The sequence below is a fragment of the Catharus ustulatus genome, chromosome 26 (assembly GCF_009819885.2).
Source record: "Catharus ustulatus isolate bCatUst1 chromosome 26, bCatUst1.pri.v2, whole genome shotgun sequence".
Lineage (NCBI taxonomy): Eukaryota > Metazoa > Chordata > Aves > Passeriformes > Turdidae > Catharus > Catharus ustulatus.
Window position 1 is genome coordinate 4,138,763 of NC_046246.1, and position 25,713 is coordinate 4,164,475.

Below are 25,713 nucleotides of genomic sequence, written 5' to 3' on the forward strand. Positions count from 1 at the left end.
CTAAGAATTCCTTGATATTCAAAGTGCCCCAGCCAAGCCAGGTTTGCATAATGTGATTAAATTAGGAAATGATATTTCATGCCTGGATATTACAGTGTACACACACACACTTTCATCCTGTGTTGGAGCGTCGCTTGCTCTGCTCTGATACCGTGCACCAGAGGATGTCTGCAAATGGAATTATTTCAGGATAGTTATCCTAAATAACCCCATGTAGGGAAACCTGTATTGTAGCACAAAAGCACCTTACTCTCCTTTATCATAATCCATTTTAATGTGGATTATGCTGATGCAGAACAGGGCGCTCCTACTTTGGAATAATTTTAAATAGGAATAGTTTTTATGCTTTTGGCTCACACCCTACATTATCCAAACTGGCTTTGAAGTGTAAACAAGCCTCTGATGTGTCTGTAGTATTTCCATTCTGCTCTCTGACTCCTCCTTGTTTCTTGGCTCTTCCTTTGGGAAGGTCCAGAGCAAAACCAGACCTGCACAGCCCGTCATTTAGGTCTTTGCTTTCACAAACCTCATACCAAGGGACGTTTCCAATTGGATTCCCAATTTAAATGCCTTGCTAAGCTTTGAAGGGAATATTTAGATGCAAGTTTCTGACGCTGAGCCATCCACACTGATTATATGAGGACATTAAATGTTTCCTTTCACACTTTCCTGAAACCGAGGTTTGTGTTCCAAACCTCCTGTGGTCTCTTTTGGGACTGTTTGGGGTTTTCCCTCTATTTCCATCAGCCTGTTCTGCACCTCCAGAGAAACCTGTGGGGTGCAACTCTGAGAAGGGTCCAATGCAGGGAGTGCTGCCATAGCTCAGACCCTCCTGCTGCTCCTGTGTGAGGAGCAGTGATGTGTAGGGAAGACAGGAGGTTCCCTAAAATTCCCTAAAATCAATCTTCCATTGTGTCAAAAGCCATTTTTACATCTGTCCCCATGAAAAGTCACAGTTTCTTACCCAAGGCAGGTAAGACTTAAACCTGCTTCCTGACCACTTCATGGGTGTCCTGTCTCTTGGTTTGGTGTCATCTTTCCCTGTTTGTATTCTTTTATCCCATAGTTTTCCCCACCTCTGTCACATCCTGCTCATGTGCATCCTCCTGCAGCTCCAGCCCTTGGTCCTGCCTCACCTGGGAGCTGCTCCCACCTGAGTTCCCCACGGATTTACCAGCTGGATTTTACCAGATCTGTAAGTGCCATTCAGGACACAGCAATACAGGGCAAGCACACAGATGTTATAAAACATAATCTGGTTTTTGCTTTGTTAATCCTTTTTCTGACCATTCCCATTGTGTTTATTTCTGAACTCTGGGAGTGCGAGGAGCTGGTGCAGAGTCCTGCTCGTGGTGATGCCACGAATGCAACTCATTTGGAGCTTCATTGCCTGGAGATCAGTGGGGCTGTTTTATCTTTTGTTTCATCACTGATACCATGAGGTCCTTCTGCAGCTCCTCACAGACAGGTTTAGATTTGACTACCCTGAGTAGTTCTGAAACATCAGCAAACTCATTCATCTCCACTGGCGCCAGCTGGCTCGGCACAAGGGCTGGGGACACCAGGCAGGAACAGCAGCTCCTGTCACCCCCTGAGCTCTGCTTCTGGCAGCACTCATCCCCCAGCCATGAAACTGGAGAATTCTCTCTTAAATCTATGCAATTTTATACAATTTCCATATAATAAACTATATAATCCCTTTTAAGATACAACCACAGAGGCAAAGGATCCTACTCACAAAGACGATGGAGGTGCTTTCTTCAAATAAAAAGAGGTTTATTAAGAGAATGAGAATGACATTGTAGTGTGGTTGTACATCTATTGCAGCATTAAGAGAAACAACAGCAAGTACAAAATCCTGCAGAACTTCTAGAGTCATCATCATCACAGCCTAATGTGTCCATGCTACAGTTTGGTGGCTCCAAAACTTCATTCCCATTTCTAATGGCAGAAAATCCAAAGATTTTCATCTTTCAAAAGAAAAAAAACCCCAACCCAAAACAAACAAACAAACAAACAAAAAAAGGCAAAACAAAAAAATCCAACTCAATTTGATATAAATAACTTGCACTGGACATTTTAAAACTTTCAGATTTTAATTACACATAAATAAATATATACAGATTTAGAACAGTTCAGTTTGGCCTGGTTCAAGTTCTGCTCCTTGTGCTTTATTTATTATTATTACTAATTTTAGAAACTTGTGTGCTGTTATCTGTAGGTTGTGGAGTTTTGTTTAGTCCTGGGTTTAACTTCACCTGCCTTATCCCCAGCTGGAAGGGCAGCAGTCAAGGGGGCTCCCCCCAGTTCTGCCCTGGGACCTGTTGGTTGTGTGGTTGTTCCTCCCTCGTGCCGTGGCTTGGGGCTCCTCAGCCCACAGGAAAATCCACAGTGAGTCTCAGTTTGAAGCTGTAAACAAGGCCTGGACCTGCTTTAAATCCACAGCAGTTCTGCCAGCAAATTTTCCTTGGCCTGGCATCAGGGCTGGGCTGTGGGTGGGGAAATGAGAAAGGTTTTCTGTGTTTGCCTCAACACCAGTGGATAAATCCAGGTAGAGCCAGGGCTCTGTCCCCTGCCCTCTGCTGCTCCTGCTCTGGGTCTTGCACTGATGAGGCTTTTGCTCTTTCCTCTCAGTTTTTCAGCTGGAACAAATTCCTAGACCACATCAGGATTTCACTATGGATTTTTTAAAAAGCAAAATAAAATCAAATTGCACATGACTTGGCTTCCTGCATCCACGTTACAAAAGAAAAAAAAAAAAAAAAAAGGCAAAAGGCAAAACCCCAAAGCCATCAGCCTGGCTTTTCTCAATCTCACTACGTTCATTAGCACTGTTTGCTTCTTAAATTCTTTAAGTCTTCTTTTTTCCTGCATTTTCTTTGCTTGCTTCACGAGTTTCCTCACGCACTCAGCAGTTCAGAAAACAGTGCAAACAGTGCACTGGGTCACGTTTCCCCCAGAGCCATGGCAGGTGCCCGGGGACGCTCCCACCGGGGGAGGCAGCGCTGTTATTTCCGATGCTTCACCTCTTTGTCTGACGCTTTGGTGTCCCCGGTCGTGTGCCCGTTCCCTGTGCTGTTCATGAATATTTTATCCAGCCCCTTGAGGGACTCCACCAGGTAGTTCTGGAAGGCGGTGAGGGCAGCACAGATGGCCGGGCCCCCGAAGCCGTGGGTGATGAGGCTGAAATGAGTCAAGCAGCTCTGCACTCCGGGCTCCAGGATGAGCGAGGGGCGGCTGTTCCCCAGCGGAGAGCGATCCTGGGCTATCAGGTCTGCAAACTCCTTGCAAATTTGCCTGGAAGAGAGAGGTTTGGTCACTCAAATGCACGCAGAGAGCTGCAGGACACAGTCATGTGTGGATGATACAATTCCTCCAAAGCCATCTTCCCCTGGCCCCTGGAACTTGCTATAATAGATAAAGTTTCCTAGATACCAAGGTTGAGCCAAATTCCTTAAGAATTTGGTCACTCTCCTAACACTTTGGAAGATAATTGGTCAGAAATTAGTTTGTGTAATTGGTCAGTTCACCTTTAGAACTTCTCACTTAGATTGGATGCTGTTCTTTGTATAAACTTTTATTGGCTGTAGTTTGAATCCCCCCTGAACCTATAAATATGACTGACTGCCCTTTGTTCTGAGAGAATCCTGCTGGACCACCCTTGGCATGAAATAAAGATTCTTGTGGAACGCGTCAAGCAAGGCTCCGGTCTTTCTCTGCTGGCTGATGTGAGCTCCTGAGAGATGGCTGATGGATATCAGCACTCTCAGCTCCTGGTAAAACAACTACCAGGGACCAAAAAGAAAGCTCACAGTCACAGAATCCTAGAGCAGTTTGGATGATCCAGTTCCAACCCCTCTGGCATGGACACCAGGTTGCTCAGAACTTCATCCAACCTAGCACTAAACACTTGGGGCATCCACAACTTCCCTGGGTGTATTTTGGGGAACAGCCACCTCCCCACTGGGAGATTTTGGCTGCAGAACTGGAGCCACGGCTGCTGCTGCAGCTTTGAAAGGGCACTCAAATGCTCCCCAGGTACCAAAATGCTCCCCAGGGCTGGGTTACCCTTTCCCATGCAGGAGCAAACCCTTCAATCCATGCAGGCCATTCCCCCTGCTGGACACCTTCCTGCAGTAAAGTTTGGGGGCTGGTGCTGCCCTCCTGGGCTGCAGATACCGAATGCTGTGGCTTGTTGCCCTCTGTACTCACTTGGTAGCCAGCAGCATGTTTTTCCTGGTGTGGAGCTCCGTGGGGTCGGAGTGCTGCCGGCACAGGTACTCTGCTGCTGCCTTGGCTGGGAACTCCGTCTCACAGACATACCCAAAATCCCGAGCCAGGTGAATGGCTTCACCTGCAAGGACAGAGGAACATGAGCACTGTGCCAGCACCAGTGTGACAGGAACTGGGAACTGGGAACTGGGAATTTCTGTAGAGCTTCAGCCCTCTCACTGTTGGGGCTCAGTTCTGATGGGACTGGGGCCCTTCCCTGTCTCAGTGGCCACCCAAGAGCTCTCCCCACCTTCATCTCGTGCTGCAAAAACACCTCTGAGTTTCTTATTCTCATCTGTAAGGCAATTAGTCTGTGTGACCCAAATGAGCTGGTGCCAGCTGTAAACAGCAGCTGGGTCCTTCCCTCACTACCTTTTACAAGAGCATCAGGACAGTGCTGGCCTTGGAGCAGGGTGAGGTGTGGCTCTGGGAACCTGCTGCAAGAGGAAGAGTAACATTTCTTACTTGGGAGCATTCCCTGCTGCATCTTTCCCTACTTCTTCCCAAATTTCCTGCTTGGTCTCTCCAGACTGAGTAGAGATTGAAAGGGAGCCTGGAGGGTCACAGAGTGACCTCAGCCCCATGACTGCTGGACAAGGCAGGGCAGGAGGAAGGGGCAGGAGGAAAGGGCAGGGGGAAGGAAAGGGCAGGGGGAAGGGGCAGGAGGAAGGGGAAGAGGAAGGGGCAGGGGGAAGGGGTAGGAGGAAGGGGCAGGGGAAGGGGCAGGGGGAAGGGGTAGGAGGAAGGGGCAGGGGAAGGGGCAGGGGGAAGGGGTAGGAGGAAGGGGCAGGGGAAGGGGCAGGGGGAAAGGGTAGGGGGAAGGGGAAGAGGAAGGGGCAGGGGGAAGGGGTAGGAGGAAGGGGCAGGAGGAAGGGGTTACATCCCCCACAGCCCTCGGGCTGGACATGCAGGCAGTGTATCCATCACCTCGTGGAAATGCCCACCCATTGATGGAATTGATCCATCTCCAGGCGTCCCCGTGGAAATAATCAGAGCTGATGGCAATTGATCATGCCCAACACCCGAAATCCTGGTCGGGCAGGCAGAGCTAATTTGCCTTGCCCCCCTGCTGCTCACACGTATTAGGCCATCCATCCTAACAGCATTAACCCAGATCCCATCCCAGCCTGCTCCTGGAGCTCAGTCTGGGGAGCTCTGTTACAGGCAAGTGTCTCTGCTTCCCACATAACAACAGTACTTTCCAATTCATCTCCTTCTCTAGAGAAAGGGCAAATAAGGTAAACCTAAAGAATCAGAATTTGCAGTTGTTTGTGTGTTAAAAAAACAGTCAGAAAAGCTCAAGTGATGAAAAACTGGTACTGAGATAATAAAATAGATCTGAGTGACCTCATGGTCAGAGCCAGGGCTGCAGCCAGGATTTATTTCTTCTGTGAATGTGTGAGTGGCTGCACATTTAATGTTTTTATAAAGGCAGTTTGGATGCTGGATTAGAGAGCTGTGGGGGGACAGTGTTAAAGACACATTGAGCCAGATCTTGAGGATGGGAGGCTTCAGGACAGTGCACAGAGGGTCGTGGTGGGCAGAGGGGCAGCAAGAGGCTGGCTGAGGGCAAACCTCCTTCCAAGAGCTCAGGGATGTTTCTGGAATTGAAATATAGCCCTGCTGCTCCCCTGGGACCAGGCTGGAGATGCTCTCATGGAGCACTTGCCCAGGAGAGGGTGAGTCTTGGTGTACGTGGTGAGGGCTCCCAGGGGAGCTGTTTCTACCTGGTGCTCCCTGGATTCTGCAGAAACATCCTCCCCATCTGTATGAGTGGCTGTGGGTTGGTGTAAGAAAAAATATTTCATCTGCACTCAAAACCCCATCCATTGCCTCTTTTAAATAATTAAGGAAGGCAGAGGGGATGAGACAGCAAATGTTCAGGAAAGAGTGTGTTTGGAGAAGAGGGGCACAAGACACTTTGTGTGTGCTGGGTGATGGCACTGCAGAGACACCTTCATCTGGGTGGAACATCTGATTCCATCATGCTTACAGGCAGGAGGAAATTATATCCATCAAACACACATGGCACCACTCCTATTTGCTATGAGCTGGGAAGCAGGAACCAAAGCATCAGCAGCCACTTGAAACCAAACTGTACATTTCTTCCTTCCTTTCTTTCCTTCATTCTTTTCTTTCTTTTCTTTTCATGGAAATCAGCCTTTCATTCAGCACGAACCAACTGCCCTGGGTAACAACCTCCGCCTAATGAAGCGGGTCATTTAATTTGCTGGCGACAATGGGGATGATTTTCTATTCAGGATCCCAAGGCAGCTGCCTGCACCACGGGCACGGACACAATGGATTCCTGAGCTCAGAGGGAGGCAGAGCTGTCATTCCATTTGTTTGCATCCCCGTGTGCTTTTCTCCCAGGACGCAGAGGCAACATCATCATTTCCATGGTGGAGAGAAGTAGGAGGGGAGGAGGTAACCAAGTTAGGCAGGGGCACCTCACATGTCTGGGCAGGGCTCTGCCTGCCAGGGCAGCACCTTTTCCATAGCTCTGAGGGCAGCTGCCACACACCTGAGCTCCACCTGCAAAGCCTCAGAGCAGTTTGACATCTCCTTGGTGTCTCACTCATTTCCTGGAGGAGGGAAGGACTTGGATATGGGGCATTTCCTTCCTACAGGGACCTTGGGATGCTGCCTGAGGGTGGCATGGTGGGAGCACCCGAGCTGTGCTGTAGGTGGGCACGTGCACGGGCTGCAGAACAGCTGGGAAACTCTTGGCAGCTTTATTCAGGCTTATTTTTGTGTGTTTGGTCTCTGTCACCCAAGTATTAAAACTCAAAGAAATGAGGGATACCCTGAGCTGCAGCCAGAAGGATACTCACAGTCCTGCTTGGCCTTATCCATGGGCCACATCTGATCCAACAGAAATGGCTGAGTTTTGGAAAACAGACATGGAAGCATAGAGTGCTAGGATGGTTTGGGTTGGAAGAGACCTTAAAGATCATGCAGTTCCAACCTCTAACCACAGGCAGGGCAACCATGCTTGGACATTTTCCTGGACATTTGCTGCCTTAGTTTCATTTTTGTTCTGCCCACTGCCTTCCCAAGAGTCTGCTCGTTTGAAAGGACACATTCTTGAATCAGGGACGTTGCTGTGCTCATTCAGCGGTGACCACTCCATATTTTAAGAGTTCTGGTTTGTGGAAAGCTGGAAATTAAGGGTTTGGGAGTTTTGGCACTCCACCCTCCACGGGAGCAGGGAGAGACTCTTACCTTCCACGAGGGATGTGAGCAGGGTGACGTTGGCAGCTTTGCGCCTTCCTGCAGGTAGATTTAGTCCAATTTTCTCTAACCTTTCTCTTAAACACCGACCCCCATTTTTTGATTTGGCTCTGAAAAGAGAAAACAAAGAGAGAAAATAAATTCCCATGAAACTCATGTTAAAATAACCATAATCCTAGTTTAAGCTTTGAGATTTGAAAGGAAAGAAGAAAAAGCAATACAAATATTGTACCACAGACCAGAATTTCTCATCTCTTTATATAAGAGCTGGTGCTGAACATAGATCTTGGGGCTCTTGGAGCAGCTTACCTGCGGAGGACCCCGCCGAGGAGAGAGGCGTTGAGACACTCGGGGGGCGAGAGCCTCCTCTGCACCTCCCCGACCGTCACCTTGTACTTGGAGGTGGAGCTGAGGAGGGACAGGCGGCCGGGCACGGAGCAGAAAACCTCGTTGGGATTGGTGACCCCTCCGATCAGGCTGTCCTTGTTCATGGACAGCGTGGAGATGGTGGTGCCGTTGGCCTTCGAGGGGATGGGCACTGGAGACAAGGAGAGGGAGAGAAGAGGAGACCATGGCTGAGAGACCCAGACTCTGCAGGCAGCTCTCCAGCTCCTCCCAGACAGCAGCACGGCTGCTGGGATGTCTCATTAGTTCCTTATTTTCCTCAATGAGAGAAGCGAGGTGGGGTGATGAAACTAAACTAAATAAAGGTTAAAGGAAAGGAAGAAGCCTGGACGCTGCCCTCGCCTGCTCCCACACCTCCCAGCTCAGCTGTAATTAAAGCCAAGTTTGGGCTGGTCCTGTGGAAGGCTGAGGATTGTCTGCAGTGTTTCTGGCTGGACCTGTGACCAGCTGCTCTCCCTGTCCCCTCTGGGTGCTCTGTGAAGGTGGGTGGCCGGGCAAAACGTGGCTGGTCCTGCTGGCCAGGATGCCAATCCTCTCCAGGGACTGCAGCTGCAGCCCAGCTCTGTGCCAGCACACACTGCATCCCACCAGGCAGGATCACCCACATGAGCCAGCACCTCCATTCCCTGCCCCAAACCCAGAGCTGCTGGGCTGGCTGAGAGCTCTGCTCCCCTAATGTGCCCGTGGGAACCAGGGGAAAGAGTTTCTTTGCCTTCAGCTCTGGGGTTAGCCCCACAAATAGCCGCAGCCCTAAACTTTCATCATCCCTGGCTTGCAGGAAGCTTGAGAAGATCAAACCCAATTAATCCAGCACAAACTTCCCTTTGCTTAGTGGGCAAAAGTCAATTAACACAAGGTTAGGCAGGCACTGGTAACTGCAGCATCTCATTGCTGCACACCAGGGCAAAGGGGCTCAGTTTTCCCATTTATCATTCCATAAGAAACGTTCTTAGACGCAATGAAGGTTTGTAAGTTAAAACTGTGGCAGAGACTTGTGCCAAATCTCTTCAGCTTTTATGCTCTGAAATTAATAACCAATTTAACTCAGGGGAAAAAAAGCAGGTTTGGAAAGAATCTAAAGATCATTTCAGCCCTGGCATTCTTTGTGCTTCCTGAGGAATTACTGTTCCACAGTCACAAGGTTCCTGCAAGAAATGCAGCAGTGAATGCCATGGTTTATAAAGGAAATACATATTCCCAAAATGAAACAGAAACCCCAGGATTAACCAGGGAGGGTACATGGACTGGACCTACAAGGGGGAGCTTACAATCAGCATGTTGTAAATCCAGCTCAACTACTTGCTAGCATGGCAATAAAAATCAGCACATGCTACATAAAAATGACTCATGTTTCAAGAGTAAGGGATGAATGGAAAGGAGCTGAAGGACATGGAGTTTCCTCCCAGCACAAAACTTGAGCAAAGTCAAGGAGCAAAGGGCGGGATGCACCAGTGCCCTGCTGGAGCCGGCAGCTGCGGTCAGTGCTTGCCATGACTGAGCTTGGTTCAGGGCAGAAAAAACACAGGAACATCCCCCTGAGACGTAGGAAACCAGAACTATTTCCAGGAAGGAGCAACTTCAAAGCTTTCTTCTGCAGCCCCAAACAGGTTAGGCTAGTCTCCAGGGGATCCCTTAAAATCAAAAGTCAGAGCGTGGTTTGCAAATATCCGTGCTGAGGTGTGAGGCCCTGCAGGTCCCAGAGTTGGGTTCTGCTGCAGAAAGAGCCACCCCAAACCAGACCCCTCTAGGGAGCAGCTGTTTCTTGCAGTATCATGTGAAGAGCTGTGCATAATTGATGCACTCTGTAACCTGGATTATACCTGGAGACATCTGTGCATGCCTGCCATCATGCCATGGCTCAAGCCGCATGCGTGGCCGGGGACCTGCACACACCCGAGGGACAGCAGAGCCATGCAGGGAGGGGACCGTGCCTCACCACACCTCCATGGGACACAGCATCTGGGGAGGAGGCAAACCCAGCTGTGCCAGTGTGACTTTACACCAGAGCCCATGGAAAACTGGGCTGGAGAAGGGTTGGATACAGCTCTGTGTTTGCCGGTCACCCCACGGGCAGTGACAGGGAGGCACGGGTGATGTTGATGTGCAGTATGGAGACACAACACTTGGGAAACACGTATTGGAGGTTTTAGGAATGATGCTACTGTCAGAAACAAAGCCCTGGAAAGCTGTGCCCTGGAGCAGACTGCTGTGAAGGGTAAAGCCCAGCACAGCTGGGTCAGCCCAGCTCTGTGCCACAAGCAAACCAGGCAGGCGCCAGCACTGAGCGTGGATTTTGCCATTGCTCTTCTGCCACGAAGCCTCAGCCAAGGCCACAGCCCCGTCACTTTGGGCACGTGCAGGTATGGGGCAGGGTGCCTGTGTCATGTAGAGCTTGTGCCCTCACTGGGCACACGGGATGTGAGGGAGGGACGGAGCTGGCAGCAGTGCTGGGAGCTGAGCCGGGCCCTGGAGTCCTGCAGCAGTGCTTCATCCATTAGACAGCGTTGCCTCAATACAACAAGAATAAACAAAGCCACATTCGCCATTAATCACGAATTATTGTTATTGAGCCTCACCTGCTGCTGTTTGCCTGGTCTGATCTGCAGCTTGTTTGCCCATAAACATGCTGCAGGAGGGAGACAAGCTACCATTAAAGCCTGACAGCTTTGTTTCCTTGGCTTTTGGGGAACCAAAATTGTCTCTTGTCATCTGAGTAAACCAAAAGTCCCCCTCGATCTTCAGTTGCTGCTTTCCTGTTCCCGCAAGCAGCAGGTGATCGGAGCACCTGAGCCAGCCTGCAGACGAGAAGGAAGCATGAGAGCAGTGACAGCCCAACGCCCCGGCGCCGACCCCCTGCGCCCTTCCGAGCCCTGCTGCTCCCGCTGTGCCGGGAAAACAGAGGAATGACCCTTTGGGTCTGCACCATGAGCTTTGAGGCACTCAACAGCCCCGGGGTGAGTGGGGGTCTGCAGTGTCACTGTGCCCCAGAGAAGGGCACAACAAGGAGCTGAGACCCACTGGTGTTTTGCAGTCACAACACATCACTGCACTCGCCATCCCTTCTGAGGTCCTGTGGGATCAGCCATAGGAGACACCCGTTCTTGGCAGGGTAGGACATCACCTTCCCCACAGTGACCCAGCCCTTCCTCAGCTTGTCCCCCTGGCAGGAGCTTGGGCAGGTTCATGTCCCACTCCTGACCATGGAGGACGGGATTCCCAGCAGAAACACATCCCAGAGATGCTTGTGCACGCAGTGACAGACCACACACTACCAAGGCTGGTGAGGAAGGGTTGGACCTTGGTGCCCCTCCAGCCCTGCCTGATAAGTGGATGGGGTACCCCTGGGTCACCCCAGCCCACCCCAGCAAGCTATAAATGGCAAGGTACAAGTGGGAGTTTGGACTGATTCAACCAAAGAAAGGGGAAGAAGGAGAACTCAGACCTTCAACAACTGCTCAGAGTGCTCCTGGGGAGTGCAAAATCCTCTTTGTTATCTGTTCTTATTATTTATCATAATTATTTACTGATGCTTGATTGATTCACTTCATTTTTTTGCTCTTTTCTCAAACTGTCTGACATTCCTGAGCAGGATTTTCCCATAGAAGTGATGTTTATTCAGAATAATCCTGCTGCTTCTAAATCAGTAAATCCAGGTGAGCTTGGCTACAGATTTCAAAAACTAAAGCCCCTGTGAAGCATTTTGACCTGCCCTGGGGATGCTGCAGGTGGGCTGCACACAGGTAAGCACTGGCATGGGTCAGAGGGGTCAGATCTAAAAGGGAAAACAGATTTTGAAATAAGGTTATGCTGGCAGACCTCAAAGGGCTTCACGCTTTGCTGATCCTCAGCCCAGTGCTGGTACAGCACCAGCCACCAAAGCCATGAACTCACTCCTGACTCAAGCCAGCTCCTTAGTGCAGCTGGGGAAAATTGAGGCACAGAGCAAGTTAAATGATTTACCACAGCTCAGGTACATGGGCATGATCTGTGTGTGTGCAATTCCAGTCTGTGGGAATGCCTTTCTAAGCAACCCAGGCATCAGCTCTTGCCCAGGTGTTGGGATGTGCTGTGCTGCAGGCTGGTTATGAACAGCCTGTGTTTTCATAGCTCTGGATTTTCTGTAGGAAGCTGTGAAATCGAGCTGTTTGTCACCACATCATCTTGGCTCCTGGTGCTGTGGTGATTTGGAGAAGGGCAGCACGGCAGGAGCAGGCACACAGCAGAGTCTTGTGGAGTGTGGGAAGGGAAACAATCCTCATTTCTTCTGTACATCTCACAGGAGGTGTTTCCATCAGACTCAGCCTCACTGCAGCCTTGAACCCCACAGGGCAGGTGCCATTTGCAATCTGTCGTGTTCCAGGTGTGTGTGAACAGCAGTGGAGACCCAAACTCCCATGTGAGTCGCTTGTCCCCATGCTTGGAGCAGCCACACGTGACTTCATCTTCCCTGTGAACCACAAGGTTTGTGATCTCCCATCAGAGGGGCCTTTTGTGTTGGGTCAGCTCTGGTTTGTCTTTTAAACACACCCTGGTGTAATTGTCAGATGATGAACCCCCACAGCTGCATTTGCTGTGGCTCCAAAACCCTGATGCAGAGAGAGAGTGATTTCAAAAACACCAAGGGTTCCATCCCCTGATTTCCCTGAGCTGGAGAACATCCTGCCTGCCTGGGGTTATCTGCTTGTGTCTGGCACAGACTGGAATTGTGTTGTGACACAGTACAAGTCACTATCCCAGTTTGGGCTTGACTGTCTCCAGCAACAAATTGCAGATAATAATATAATAATGTCTACCTGGGAGGGATGCTGTGATACCCAATTAAAACTTGCCAAGTAATCTCTGATGAGAGATTTCTCCAGGTGAGAAGTCCTTGGGTGTTGAATGAAGCCAGCAGGAGCTGGTCCAGTGCCTGAGCACAGGATGTGATGATGCCCCTTGGAGCAGACAGGCAATGGAAAGGCAATTCCCATTAACAAGATCCCCATGTTGCAGGTTGGGTGGGATGTCACAGCCTTGTCTCCCTGAGGGGTTTTCAGGAGAGAGCCGGGAGAAAGATAAAAACACGGCTGAATGGATTGCTCGGCTGTGAATCCAGTTAGTGAAACAAGGAGCCTCATGCCTTCAAAGTGTCCCAAAAGAAAGCACAAAGTTTCTGCCTCTTCTGTTCTGGCTTGCAGAGGTAGGTCCCTTGACTTTTGAGTTCAAGTAAGGAGAAGGAGCAAAACAAATTCATTGTTCAAAGGCTTTTACCTAGAAAAATTTGGAGAATTTCCCACTTTTCCCCAGTTCAATCCAGCACGAACTGATGTGCAGCCCTGCACCTCTGCTTCCTCATCCTCCCTCTGCCGCATGGTCTGGGCTGATGATGCTCCATCCTTCAGCTCCTGCATTCCTTCTCCTTCCTCATCCTTGTTCACCAAAGTTTGTGGGTGAAATGACCTTTGTGTTTCCTAGAAATGGACACTTTGATATGTAAATATTCGGTGGAAAAGTGTAGCTGCAGCTGCACGATGCGGGGATTGCCAGGAGCTGCGGGAGCCGGTGTCCGTGCTCGGGGGCTGGCAGCAAAACATCGACTTTTGGGTCTAAGGGAAAAGAAACTTTGCCTACAAAAAGAGAAAAATACGAAGTACTGACTTGTTTCCATAGGAGAAATGCGCTGCCTGCTTGTAAAATGATTTGTAAGCAGGAAAATTTGTGGTACTTGGGAATTGAGTTGCTTATCGTGGTGTTATTTGTTCTGTTCCATTTCCAGCTGGAGCTCGGGATGCTGTGAGGGGAAAAACAGGTCCAGAGGGAACATGCAAATCGCTGCCCGTCTTACAAGTCTGTTTTCTTCTCTCTCCAGATACACCACAGGTAAATTCTCTTCCTCGGTAAGGCGGGATCCTTGGATATCGGAGCTTTTATTGCGACGTCCCTTTAAAAGTGGGAGTGCGCCGCTGTCTGAGGTTGCATTTTAAAGAGGTATCAGTGAATCGCCTTAGGAGACAACCTGGACAAAGCAATCGCTCATCTTCAGGCACAACAGCGCTGTCTCCAGCCCCCCACCAAAGCTCTGAGCCCCCCGTCCCTCTCCAGGACCGTGCCCGGTCAGCTCGGCTGCCTCGGGCATCGCTGCGGGGCAGAGCCCTGAGCCGTGCCAGGAGACACCTGCACCTCCAAACCTGCCGCAGGTGCCGAGCTTTCTGTTCCATGATGCAGGTGCAGCGGTGACAGCCCCAAACCCCCCGGTTTGTTCCCTGCCCGGGGATCCCGCTGCTCTGAGCCGCTCCGGGCTGGCAGTGGGGGAAGCTCGGACTGACGAAGGTTTGTGTGCAGCCCCTGATGGAAGTGCTGCAGAGAGGTGAGGGATTGCTGTTGTCTTCCGGGAAGAGCTGTCAGCGAGCTCATCTAACCTTCGTTTGAATGTCTCTGATGTAAATTATAAGATGGAAATACATATATAAAATATCTGGATGTGGGTGTGAGCCAGGGGCAGCTGCTCCCGCCATCCTTTAAAAGCCCTTTTTCATGGAGGAGATGCTGCAGAGTTCAGCTGCTCCAATTTCCTGGTGTTTCAGCAGAGAGGTATTTATTGATGGTCCAGGGAAGGAGGTCAGAGCCATCAGCTGTATTTCAAAGCGCACTCTGTAATTATCCTCTCTTCCCAGAGGGGATTATACAGGTTTTCTCTTTATCTCGAATGCACAACCTGAACCAAGTCCCCGTGTCAAAGAGCCTCTCTAGGAACCACCATCATCGGCCTTTTCAAATGGAAGGATGGAAAGAATCTCGGTTTTATCTGTGGGTTTTTGAGATCGCTGAGTTCTGATAGGGAAATGAATCTCGGACCCTCCGAGGAAAGCAGGGATGCAACTTCAAACTATTCCCATGAGAAAGCTGATCAGGAGAGGTCCCATGCCTATGCAAAACTCCCATATTTAACATTTTGTTTCCCATGCAAATCCATTCATCAGGTTAGGAAAGAAATACGAAGTTGCCATGTGAGATTAATTCCATTTTACATTCTGTACCTCTGTTTGACCAAGTGAAGTCCCAACCATGCATCACTGCAGGTGTCTCTTGGGGAGCTTTGGGATGGATCAATGGGACAAGGAAGGTTCAGACTCCCCCAAATCCATGGTTACAATGGCTTGGTTAAGGATAGTCCCTGCTGAGTACATCTTGCTTTGATAAGAATGGCCAGCTGCTATAATATTAAAATTTACTCAGCCCCCTGTGCTTCTGCAGAATTTGGGAAGGGGATTAGAAAATGCTTTGCAATTGATAATTTCAGCTAATGCATTTTCCTGCTTCACCGTTTAGGAATGACTCGACCTCAAATATGCTGCTGTTCAGAATAGTTTGTCAGTTTTTTGGAAACTGCTCACAATTAATTTGTGGTGAGTTCCCACATGTTTCCTTTCCATGCCTCATTTCATGGAGTGGATTTTGCTGTCTGGGGAACCCTGATGTCACATCCTGAGCAGTAACTGCAGAAATACTTCACTGGAAGGCACCAAACATCAATGATTAAAATGTCCCCCTAAACAGTCAAACTCAGGTATCAGAACCTTTGAAGGGAATGAACAAAAATTATTCGGGTTCTGGTTTTGAGTGTCAAAGTGTTTGGAGAGATTTCCTGCGCTGTTGGTTGGAAGCCGCCCCGATGCAGCAATTTCATTGGAGAAGTCAGTTAGGTCTGGTAATTCACATTATTTCCCTCCCCCTTGATTCTAAATTACTTCTGAATCTGCAGCTGCACCCTTCCATATCTACATTAGAAAATTAAGTATTTCAATTTCAGTTCAATTAATGAGCAATTGTTTAAAATGCAGTTCAAATTCTGCCCGTATAGAATTCACGTTTCACCAAACCAAGCAGGTTTAGAAACAGGAGACTGGAGAGCTGAAGGATTTAAACCAGAGGAATTGGGAACCCACACTGCTCCTGCTGACACCAAGGGAAGTTCCCCATCCAATGTCACCCCATCCCCACACACTCCATAACTCTGCCAGCAGCATCAACCACCCCAAATTTACTCCTTTAGCAGCACAAACACTCTGACACCCGGTCTGTGAGATCTTCACATGTTTAAACAGTTTGATCTATTTTACAATAACATGCACGAGAGATTTTCCCTGTATTCCCTATAGATGCACCTGAATTTGTGTGACTGGGATCTCCATAAGGTAAAAGGGGAGAACAAAGCCGTGACATCGTGGTGAGCAGTGATCCCCTTCCCAGGGAAGCTGCTGCGATGTTCCTGTCAATTTGTTAAATCTATTCAGGTTGTTGAAGGGCAAAAAACCATTCAGCAAAGATTAGACACGAATAATAATAATAATAAAAATTCTTCCCCTCATACTGAGCTCGCTGCTGGCAGGGTTTCAGTCTGGGTCTGACCGCAGAACGTGAATCCCTCGGTCCAGCGGCTCCTCCAGAGCTGCTGGCTCGTCCAGGAATGGCTCTGGGGACAGGCACTGCACACCCCCTGTCACAGCAGAAAAGGCTTTTCCTTTTCCTTGCCCAGATGCCCTGGTTTTTCAATGGCTGCCCCATCTCTTGCTAACTGGGATCCTGTGCTGGAAACCCCCCTAAGCACCCTCTGTCAGATCCTCTGCTCGCACTCTCCAGCCCTGGCACTGCGGCTCTGCTTTCTCCCATGCGTGTGGCCACTTCGGGGCTCCCAGGGAGCCCTGGGGACACCACTTGCTCCCTGGGACCTGTCTGACCAGTCCAGAGGGAGCAGGGCCTGACCCAGTCCCTCGCTCCCTGGCGCCTCGGCACTCTGGTGACTGATGCCAGATAAATGCCTGAGATAGAGGGTGGGGACACTCAGCCCGGCTGGAATCCCAAGCACGCACCACAGACAGTGTGATGGATTTTTAAACTGTGAAGGTGAACCTGTTCCTAGCTCCTCTCTCCCTACTCCAAGCCCCCACCTCCTGCCATTCTATATTTTGGGGTGGTTTAATTGCAATGAGTACCTTGGGTTCGTTTCTGGTTATTCCCCCTCACTCCCATGTGCTTCTCTGCCCTTTCCCCCCAAACCACAACCCTTCTCACCAAAGGGAAGGTGATATCTGGGCATGGCAGAGCTGGGCTGGGGACAGGCCAGGGAGATGAGAGCTGAGCACGCAGCAGCTCCAAGCATCACATCCAGATTTGCTAATTAGTTCCTCCATTAAGAATTAAAATAAACAAACAAATGGAAGGACAGCAAGAGTGAGTAATTCCCTGGATCACACAGGAAAGGGTGGGATGGTTTAGTGGTTAGAATGCTAGTCTAGGACTTCAGAGAACCTCATTTAAGCTCTTCAAATAATTAAGAGAGATTGCAAACATTTTTTTTCCTGAGATCATATATCTTGGAATATTATTAAACTGGGAGGAATAGCCTGTGTTTGCCTCTGCTCTGCTGCAGGTTTAGTGTGACCCTGGGCTGGAGTGACATCGATGTGTCCCTATGGGTCTTGCCTGTGTCTGTGCTGTTGTGGGTGCGTGTCCTGATGGACCCCAGGTACCTGTGCTGTCACTCAAATTAAGATCTTGGCACCACTTCCTTTGCAGGGACAAGCACCACAGGCGTCACCTGGCCAAGGCTGTCCTGCTGTCAGTGGATGAAGTAGCCCCTGTGGGAGCCAGGGTAGTGATGTGACAGTGGCCACTGAACTGCAAAAATACCTCACAGCCCCAAAATGAAGGGAAAGGTGCTCCAGAGCAAGCCCAGCATGTCTGTGCTGCTCACTCAGTGCTGTCCATGGAGAAGCCTCACCTGGGATCCTCCAGGAGCAGAGGTGCTGCTGCTTTGCTTCAAGCCACATGCCAAAAAACAACCCAAGTTGGCTTTCCTGAACCTACCCTTTAAGAGTTGCTCTTTATTTCTAACAAAGAAAAAAATTCATTTAAAAACATCTAATTAAACAGTAAGTCATGACAAGGTACATGAAACTTGGAGATAACACATGCCTGGGAGGCACTGGGGAGGTTGAGACAAAGCCCAGCGCCTTCACCAGTACCCGCATGTGTTATCTCACATGAACACACACCTGGGCTTATCCTGGTGCAATTATAGGACATTAAAAATATAATTTTAATGGAGGAATGGTGATCTGGATGCAGTTCAGAGTAAAAACTTTCTTTTAAGTTTCTGTGTTTGATTAGTAGGTGTTCCTGCCGCGCAGCGTGCGCACGAGGGGGAAGCGCCGGGACCGGGAGGTGTGACTGTGTTTTGAGGAACGCTGCTCTATCTCCCGGTGTGTGCGAGGGCTTGTCCAAACTTTAAAGCATTCGTGAGCAGCACTAAGGCAGCAAAAGTTCCAGTCAAGACCTGGCTTGTCCCAGGTGAGCCCCTTTTCCTACTCAGGCAATCTGCCGCTGCAGATGAAGCTGCAGAGAGCTGGGAGGGCTCCCCAGTGAGCCCAGCACCCTGCACTGACTGGAAGCCAAGTACCTCCACCCACGGCCCTGGACAGTCCTATAAAAGCTGTGTCTTCACAGCCCCAGGTGTTTTACGGGATGACCTCATTTATTACCTTGCCCGTCACAGGAAATGATGTTTATCTAATCTACCATTCTTTCAGGATTTTTTTTTTCCCCTGCCACATCTGGCTTCTTACATTTCTTACAGCTCGATTCCTCCTTGCACCAAAACAAAGGAGAAATGGCACTGCCACCATCATGCCAGTGCCCCAGTCCCACCAGTCCCATCAGCTTGAGAAGAAGCTGAGAAACTTCAAAACCTGGAGCTCGCGTGCGGTGGCGAGTGGATCTAAGGATCTCGGTCTTAATCTCCCTCCTCTGCCGCATTCCTTAGTAGTGACAGCTACTTCTTGCAATATTCCTGACTGTGGGCTCTGAGGCACAGCTTTCCATCTGTCTGTCCAGTATCCAGCCAAACAGGTCCACATTCCTGAGCAGAAACGCTAGCACTGCCCCTCGGAGCGGCTCAGAAACCTCAGATGGGAATTGGAACAAGTCACACAAACGAGGGAGGGTGGCAGCCAGATCCACAAACACGAGGGACGGTGGCAAGCACCAGATCCACAAACACAAACACAATGGTGGGACCAGGCCAGCACAGAGCCCAGGGACGTGTGCTGTGTGTGTCTGGGTGCCAGTGTGAGCCCACGCTGGTCACACCCTGCTCTGTCTCTACTCCAGGTTGTAAAATGCCACAGCCAAAACTTGTGCCCGCGAGCGGGTGCACCGGCCCCTGTGGCTCACCCTGCTCCTGCTGCCACAGGGCCCCAGCTCACTCCAGCCCGCTGCCGGCAGGACCCTGGGCTGCTCCCGCACCCCAGCGTATCCCCAGGTGCCAGGAAAAGAGATTTCTATTTTTCTTTGTAATAAAAAGGCTCTCTCAGAAGCTTTCTGCTGATCCCAAAAGGATGTGAAAGCAATAAAACCCCTCCTTATTTTACAACCAAGCTGCAGGATTTTTTGCTACTGAGCACAACGACCTAATGCTTGGTTTCATAACCAGAAAGTCGCACCCTGCACCAGGAGCTCGGGGCTTGCCGAGTCCTCAGTTTTATGTCTGGGGGGTCTCAAAGCCAGACCCTGGTAGCTGATCTGGGCACCTAAACAGCAGGGCAGCAAGTGAGTGGAGCAGAAAATTTCTGAGCTGTAGACTAAAGCAGTCAGAGCCCCAACTAAACTTTTTCAGAGCTAATTTTAATGTTTCCTAGTATAATATCTTCCTGGTCTTGTATAAATGCTTGGAAGGAAAAGTAAAAATAATAATAATAAATAATAATAATAATAAACCCAACCACAAACAAAACAACAACAAAAGAAAGACAAAGAAAACAATTTCTAGAACACTTTTGGGAAAAAAGGGAGAATGAACAAACAGGGGTACAATAAATGTTCTGCTGCCCTATCCAAGATTTTATGCATTTAATTCCCGAACGAAATCTATCGCCCTATTTGTCACGACAGCTCGAGGGGAAAACTCATCCTCCGTTTTTCAGAGCTATCACATCTCTCCCTGCTCCAAAGTGAAATTCCAGCTCACGTCCCGCATCCCACAACCAAACCGGACCCCTCACCGGGGGTTTCCCGGTACCCCGCATCACCCGGCGCCTCCAGCCCTAGGGATCACCACGGCGATAACGAACCGGAACCAGTGCAGAGGGTAACGGTGGAAATGGGAATTTGAGCGCCTGTTTCCAGCCGGGATCTGCCTCCCTGGGCTGTACCCGCCGCCGGGACCCGGCTCCCCGCGCCGCGATGCGGGCACCGGCCGGGACTGCGGGATGGGGGTCCCTTGGTGATGCCCCGAGCCCGTGCTGGAGCGAATCCCCGCTTTTCCTCTCCATTTATTAATAATCTCAATTATTAATTCAAGGGTACCTACAGCCAAAGGGCCGGAGCGCTGCGGGCTCGGGAAAACACTGGGAGGGGAGCGGGTGGCAATGCACCGCGTCTCCGAGATACCCACGAAATCCCTGAAATTCTATTAACGGCTGGAAGTTTATTTAAGAAGGAAAAGGAGGGAAAACAGACACGCAGTCAGAGATGCTCCCATACAGAGGCTTCGGGCAGCATCTTCACCGAGCCGGGCAGGGCAGCCCCGCTGGGGGACATCGGCAGTGACCCTCCTGCCGCGGGGATGGCCCCAAAATCCCGGGATACGGGAGGGGACAGCTGCGGGGACAGCTCGGGGCTGCGGGCTCTTCCCTCCCGTTCCGGGCTGTTTCTGACCGAGGACGAAATGCGACTCCAAGGACAGGAGTTAAAAGGGAGATTTGGGGATTTAGGGCAGGTGATTAATATTTTGTTGAACCGGGACAACAGTATCTCGGCAACTAATTAGGCGAGATAGATCTGTTTTCACACGCAAAGATTTCTATCAGGTTTCTGTCCGACGGCCATTCCGTCAGGAATTCCAGGATTAATCGGTATTTGGGATCTCGGTGCGATTTAGGAGAAAACGGAGCTTTTTAGGGTTTACCCTCGCTCTCTTCAAAGAGGGTGTCCTCGAGCCCTGCTGCCCAGCCGCCCCCTCCGGCACTTTCTGCCCGGGACCCGCCGGGAGCTGCCTCAGATGGTTTTAATTTAATTTTATTTTTCTTGGGGTGTCATTCACCCGCGGGGGCCTGGGCTCGGCTCTAGCCCCGCTGGGGCTGCAGAACACAGCTCAAAGCTGCCACAACCATTTTATACACTCTAAAAAATTAAATAGAGCCGAATGTAAAGGAATTTATTCCTCGGGCCGTGTGGAGGGCAGAAACGTTTTGACCCGGGATTCCCGGCTGCAGCTTCCCTAATTCCTCTGATTTCTTTTGAGCTGAACTCACCCGGTTGGAAACTTCCAAGGGCAGGGAAAGAGGAGCGTGGCCATCGGCTCCGGACCCCGTTGTCCCCATCCCAGAGAGCGGGGTGGGTGACAGAGCGGTGCCAGGACAGAGCCCCTGCTGCTGCCGATGCTTCCAGGAACCCCCGGTGGCTCAGCCCAGTGTGGCTGCCCAATTCTCCCCACAAACACGCTCGTGGCTTTGGATTTATCGATTTCTCCAGCAAACTCGGAGCTTCGCGCTCCAAACAGAGGAATAATAATAGAAAACGTTAAAATAATTTAAAAATGAAGCAAAAACAAGGACGGGAAATATATATTACTATTTTAAAAATTTAAAAATATCCAAATGAGAACGGGCACGGAAGAACAAGTGTCCACGAGCACAGGGGCTGCGGCCGAGCTCTTTGCACCATTCCCGCCTTCAGCCAGAGATATTTTAATTTTAATTTTCCTTTTTTTATTTCCCTTTTCAAGACTAGAGGACTAGAGAATTTCCAAGGGCAAAAACCAAGCACTAAACAACGACAAATCCTCCCGATAAGAGACATAAAAATTGTAAGTAACTGCGCTTTTGGAAAAAGGAGAGGAAAACCCCCAAGGAACCACTATAACTCCAACCGAACTTCCAGAAAAACATTCCCACTCGGGGTGTTTCCCGAGGGCTCCGGGGTGCTCCTGCACGGCCCAAGCCGCGGAGGTACGGTCGGCACCGGCTCATGCACCCCTCAGCCCGTTGATACCATTCCTCACGCCCGAATGTTTCATGAAACGCCTCTCCAGCGTTCTGATTAAAGCTCAATTAATGCGGGTCATTAATGTCCCGCTGGCAGCCGCGTGTTCCTAGAACAGCCTTTTCTAGGGGAAGGGGCTGCGGGCGCACCGGGAGCGCCGCTCCCCCGTGAAACGAGCGGGGGCAGCTGAGGAAGAACCGCACGACCGGGAGGTTTTTCCGCGCAGTTACCGGGGATCGGCTACGGCCGGGACCAGCACCGGGACTGGGGGGCCGTAACACCAACCAGCCCACGTTCGCACCGGGGCTCGGTGTTAAACGCGTCCTTCACCTTACACATTTCTGTAAAAAATCGCGGGGAGAAGCCAAGAGCAGTGCTGGAATATTCCATAGTAGGGATCGCCCCGAGCAGCGCACTAGACGCTCTCGGGCCCCCCTCGTCGCTCTTACAACGCACCGGCAGAAGGTTTAGCACAGAAACATTTTAGGGATAGTATTAATATAATATCTGTTCTACCCAGAGGTTCGTTGGGATGTGGGGACTGGTCAGGGTGCGGGACAGAACCGGACGCGGGAGACCCGGGGGTCGAGCGGGACCTCTGCCCGCAGCCCCGTTCCCCCGCCGGCCCCGGAGCGAAGCCCCGGTCACCGAACGGCAGAGAGGGGTCTCTGCAGACCCGAGTTTTGCCGAGGTGGGGGCTGCGGGACACTCCCGGCTGCAAGGACGGGCAGCACCGGTCCCAAAGCCGCGCCACTTCTCGTCTCCGTTAAACGCGTCCTTCCCCTCGGTACCAGTCCCGCCGCACGGGCCCGATCCGCCGCGGTCCGGGGCGTGTGAAGCGGTTCGCTGCCCGCGCTGCCGGGGGCTCCGACCGGGGGGCGGTGGGACCGGGAGCACCGGGAGCTGCCGCCGGGGCAGCCCCGGGCTTTCCACACAAACCGTACGCGGCCACCGCCGGGTTGGGCCCCGGGGCTCCCCGACAGCTGGGTCCGCCCGTCCGGGCCCTTCGGTACCGGGAAGGAGCGACGGCCGCGGTACCGCCCGAGGGAGAGCAGCGGGCCGGGGGGCAGTGGGAGCGCTGGTCCGCCAGGATCCGCCGCTTTCGTTTTAGTCTCGCCGGGAACAGCAGCGAGCCCTTCCCGACGGACGGGGGCAGCCCCGCGGGAGGGCGGACGGGGGGGACCCGACGCTGGGGAGCCCCGAGGGCAGGAGAGGGGCCCGGTTCGGTGCCGCTTTCCGCTGAGCCTCCGCGCTCTTACCTTTCTTGATCACGGACTGATCGAGCAGGTTCATCCCACCGTCGTCCACGGCCTGAAAACACGGAGGAAGAGCCGTCAGCCGGCTCCGGGCACCGGCTGCTGGCGGCGCGGGGACAGCGCGCCCGTGGCCCGATCCACCCACTGGCACCGGCCAGAGGGAATTCCGAGGGCACGAGCGAGCCCCAGCAATGGGAATCCCCGGGTCGGTGTTTCTGCTTGCCCGGGGGTACGGACGCCGTGGGGCCCGACTCGTCCCGCCGGGAGTCCCTGGTCGCACGGGCAGAGGGATCTGGCCCCGTCCCCCCGCAACCAACCCGCCCCGGGCACACTCCCGCTGCTCCCCGTACCTGGATGTCCTCGAGGCCGTGGTGGCCGAGGCCGTGGAGGCCCAGGGGGCCGTCGGCGAGGCCGTGGCCACCGTCGGGCAGCCCGTGGAGCAGACGGGGCACGGCTGGGTAATCGCGGCGGGGGTCGAGTCCCAGGGCGCGGTGGGTCTGCGAGAGCAGCCCCGGCTCGTCCTGCCGGCCGCGCTGCGGGGGCCAGGCCGGCTGCTGGTGCTGGTGCAGAGGGCTGAGCGCCGCGTACGGGTCCGCCAGGTGAGGGTAAGCGGGCTCCTGGCCCTGCGGGTAGGGCAACGGCGGCTGCGGGTACGGCGGGGGGAAGTAGGGCGGCTGGAAGTCGGCGGCGGGCGTGTGGCAGAGCGGCGGCGCCGAGCCGTAGGGCGCCTGGTTGAGCGAGGGCAGCTGCGGCAGGCGGGCCCCGGCCGGCGCCCCGGGCAGCCCCTCGGCGCGGTCCTGCGGCGGCGAAAACAGCGGCGGTGAGGCGGGCACGGACCCCCGGCCCCAGCCCCCGATCCCCCGTCCCGTCCCGTCCTGCCCCACCCGTGCTCGCCCCGCACTCACCATGCCCGGGTAGCTGTGCACAAGCATCGGTGCGGGCCCGCGGCAAGCCCCGGGCGGGCCGGGCCCCGGGGGTGCCCCCGTCTCCGCCCCTCTATCCCGCCGGAGCGGCGTCTCCCATCGCCCGCCCGCTCCTCTGCGCCGGCCCCGACTCCATGCACGCCAGTTATAGCGGCGGGGGCGCGCCCGCCACCCCGGGAGCGCGCGTCAGAGCGCGGGGACGGGGACGCGCCGCCCGCTCCCGCGGGGCCCCGACGGCTCCCGACAGCAGGCGCGGCGGGACGGCGGCGGGAGGCGGCCGGGCCGGGGGGCGAGGGGCACCCACCGCCCCCTGGGAGCGTGGCTGATGCTACCCCCGCCCCGTCGGGCTGCCCCGGTCCCCTGTGCACGGTACTGCACACCCTCCGCCCCGTTCCGCCCCGGGTCCCCCTGCCCCGGGCCGCGCCGCCTGAGAGTTCTGTCGCGGATCGCCCCGGGCCGCACCGGGGAGCGAGCCCCGAGGGTCGGGAGAGCCCAAGGGCGCGGACGGGCTGCGGGGCCGCGGCGATGCTCTACGGTTTGACTTTATTAGCCCGAGCCGGGTGCGGGGCCCCTCCGGGAGCGCTGCGAGGGCCCCGGCGGCAGCTGCGCCTTCCCGAGAGCGGAGCGGGGCTCGGGGCCGGTCCTGCCGGGAGAGCTCGGGGCTGCTCCCGGGGCGCTTCCCCGACGGGGAGCGGGGTGCTGCATCCCGGACTGGGGACCGCGAGAAGTGTCTGGGGGTGCTCCGGGCCCGAAGAGATGGACGGGAGCACGGGCACCGGGCGCAACAGAGCCAGGGGAAAACGGGGAGCACCGACGGGCATCATGCCTGCCTCTCCGCCCTCCTCCATCCCTCCCTCCGCCTCTCCATCGCTCCCTCCGCCTCTCCATCCCTCCCTCACTCTCTGTTTGAGCCCTCCCTCCGGGGCAGGACGAGGCGGGCCCGCAACACCGAGTCCCTGAGCGCGGTACCGGGCACCGCAGGGCGAGCCGGGCAGTCGGGAAGCACTGAGTGACCCCAGTGACATCCCTCCCTCCTCCGTATCACTGCCACGCAGGTCCCACGGCTGAGGTGTCCACTCTCACACCCCGACACGCACCCGGACACCGCGGTCACAGCTCACCCGCAGGGTGCCGGCCGCCCATCGCTGGACGGGATGTTGCATTGGTAGCTCGTGTTTTAGGTGGAGCAGAGCACAAACCCTTCACCCCCAGCTGTAACACGCCGCGCTGTGTGATCGACATCAACAAACACAGCCCAACACTGCAGCTAATTTAATTCCACTCTTCCCGCCCCGAGCTACAGCTCCCTTCATTTTCATTTTTCCTCTGAATTCCCACAACTCAGACCTCTTTGATTTCCAGGTTTAATTAACAATGCTCATTAAATGAATTTTTATTCATTTCTTTTAATATTACCCTGCCACCTGTCTTTAGGAGGCAACGGCTGATCGTTTATTCTAATTTATTTCTGCTAAAGATGGCATTTAAGAGTGGGAGGAGGGATATGCAGAGGTATAGAGGGTTGATCCATTCAAATCTCTTCATCCCCCTCAAATGTTCTTCAAGGACGCTGCTCCTGGAAGTTCTGTATTTATTTTCCACCA

The 25,713-nt window shown here is 52.8% G+C and overlaps 1 protein-coding gene across 1 annotated transcript; it reads right to left on the reverse strand.

The window, feature by feature from the left end:
• Positions 1 to 1,718: 1,718 nt before the first annotated feature.
• On the reverse strand, positions 1,719 to 24,118 carry TFAP2E (transcription factor AP-2 epsilon). Its single transcript, XM_033081016.1, has 7 exons — positions 23,537 to 24,118; positions 23,190 to 23,241; positions 10,488 to 10,706; positions 7,816 to 8,044; positions 7,498 to 7,616; positions 4,213 to 4,354; positions 1,719 to 3,297 (listed from the first exon to the last, which is right to left on the reverse strand). The coding sequence occupies exons 1-7, from the start codon at positions 24,116 to 24,118 to the stop codon at positions 3,009 to 3,011; spliced, it is 1,632 nt and encodes a 543-aa protein (XP_032936907.1). The 3' UTR covers positions 1,719 to 3,008.
• Positions 24,119 to 25,713: the final 1,595 nt, after the last annotated feature.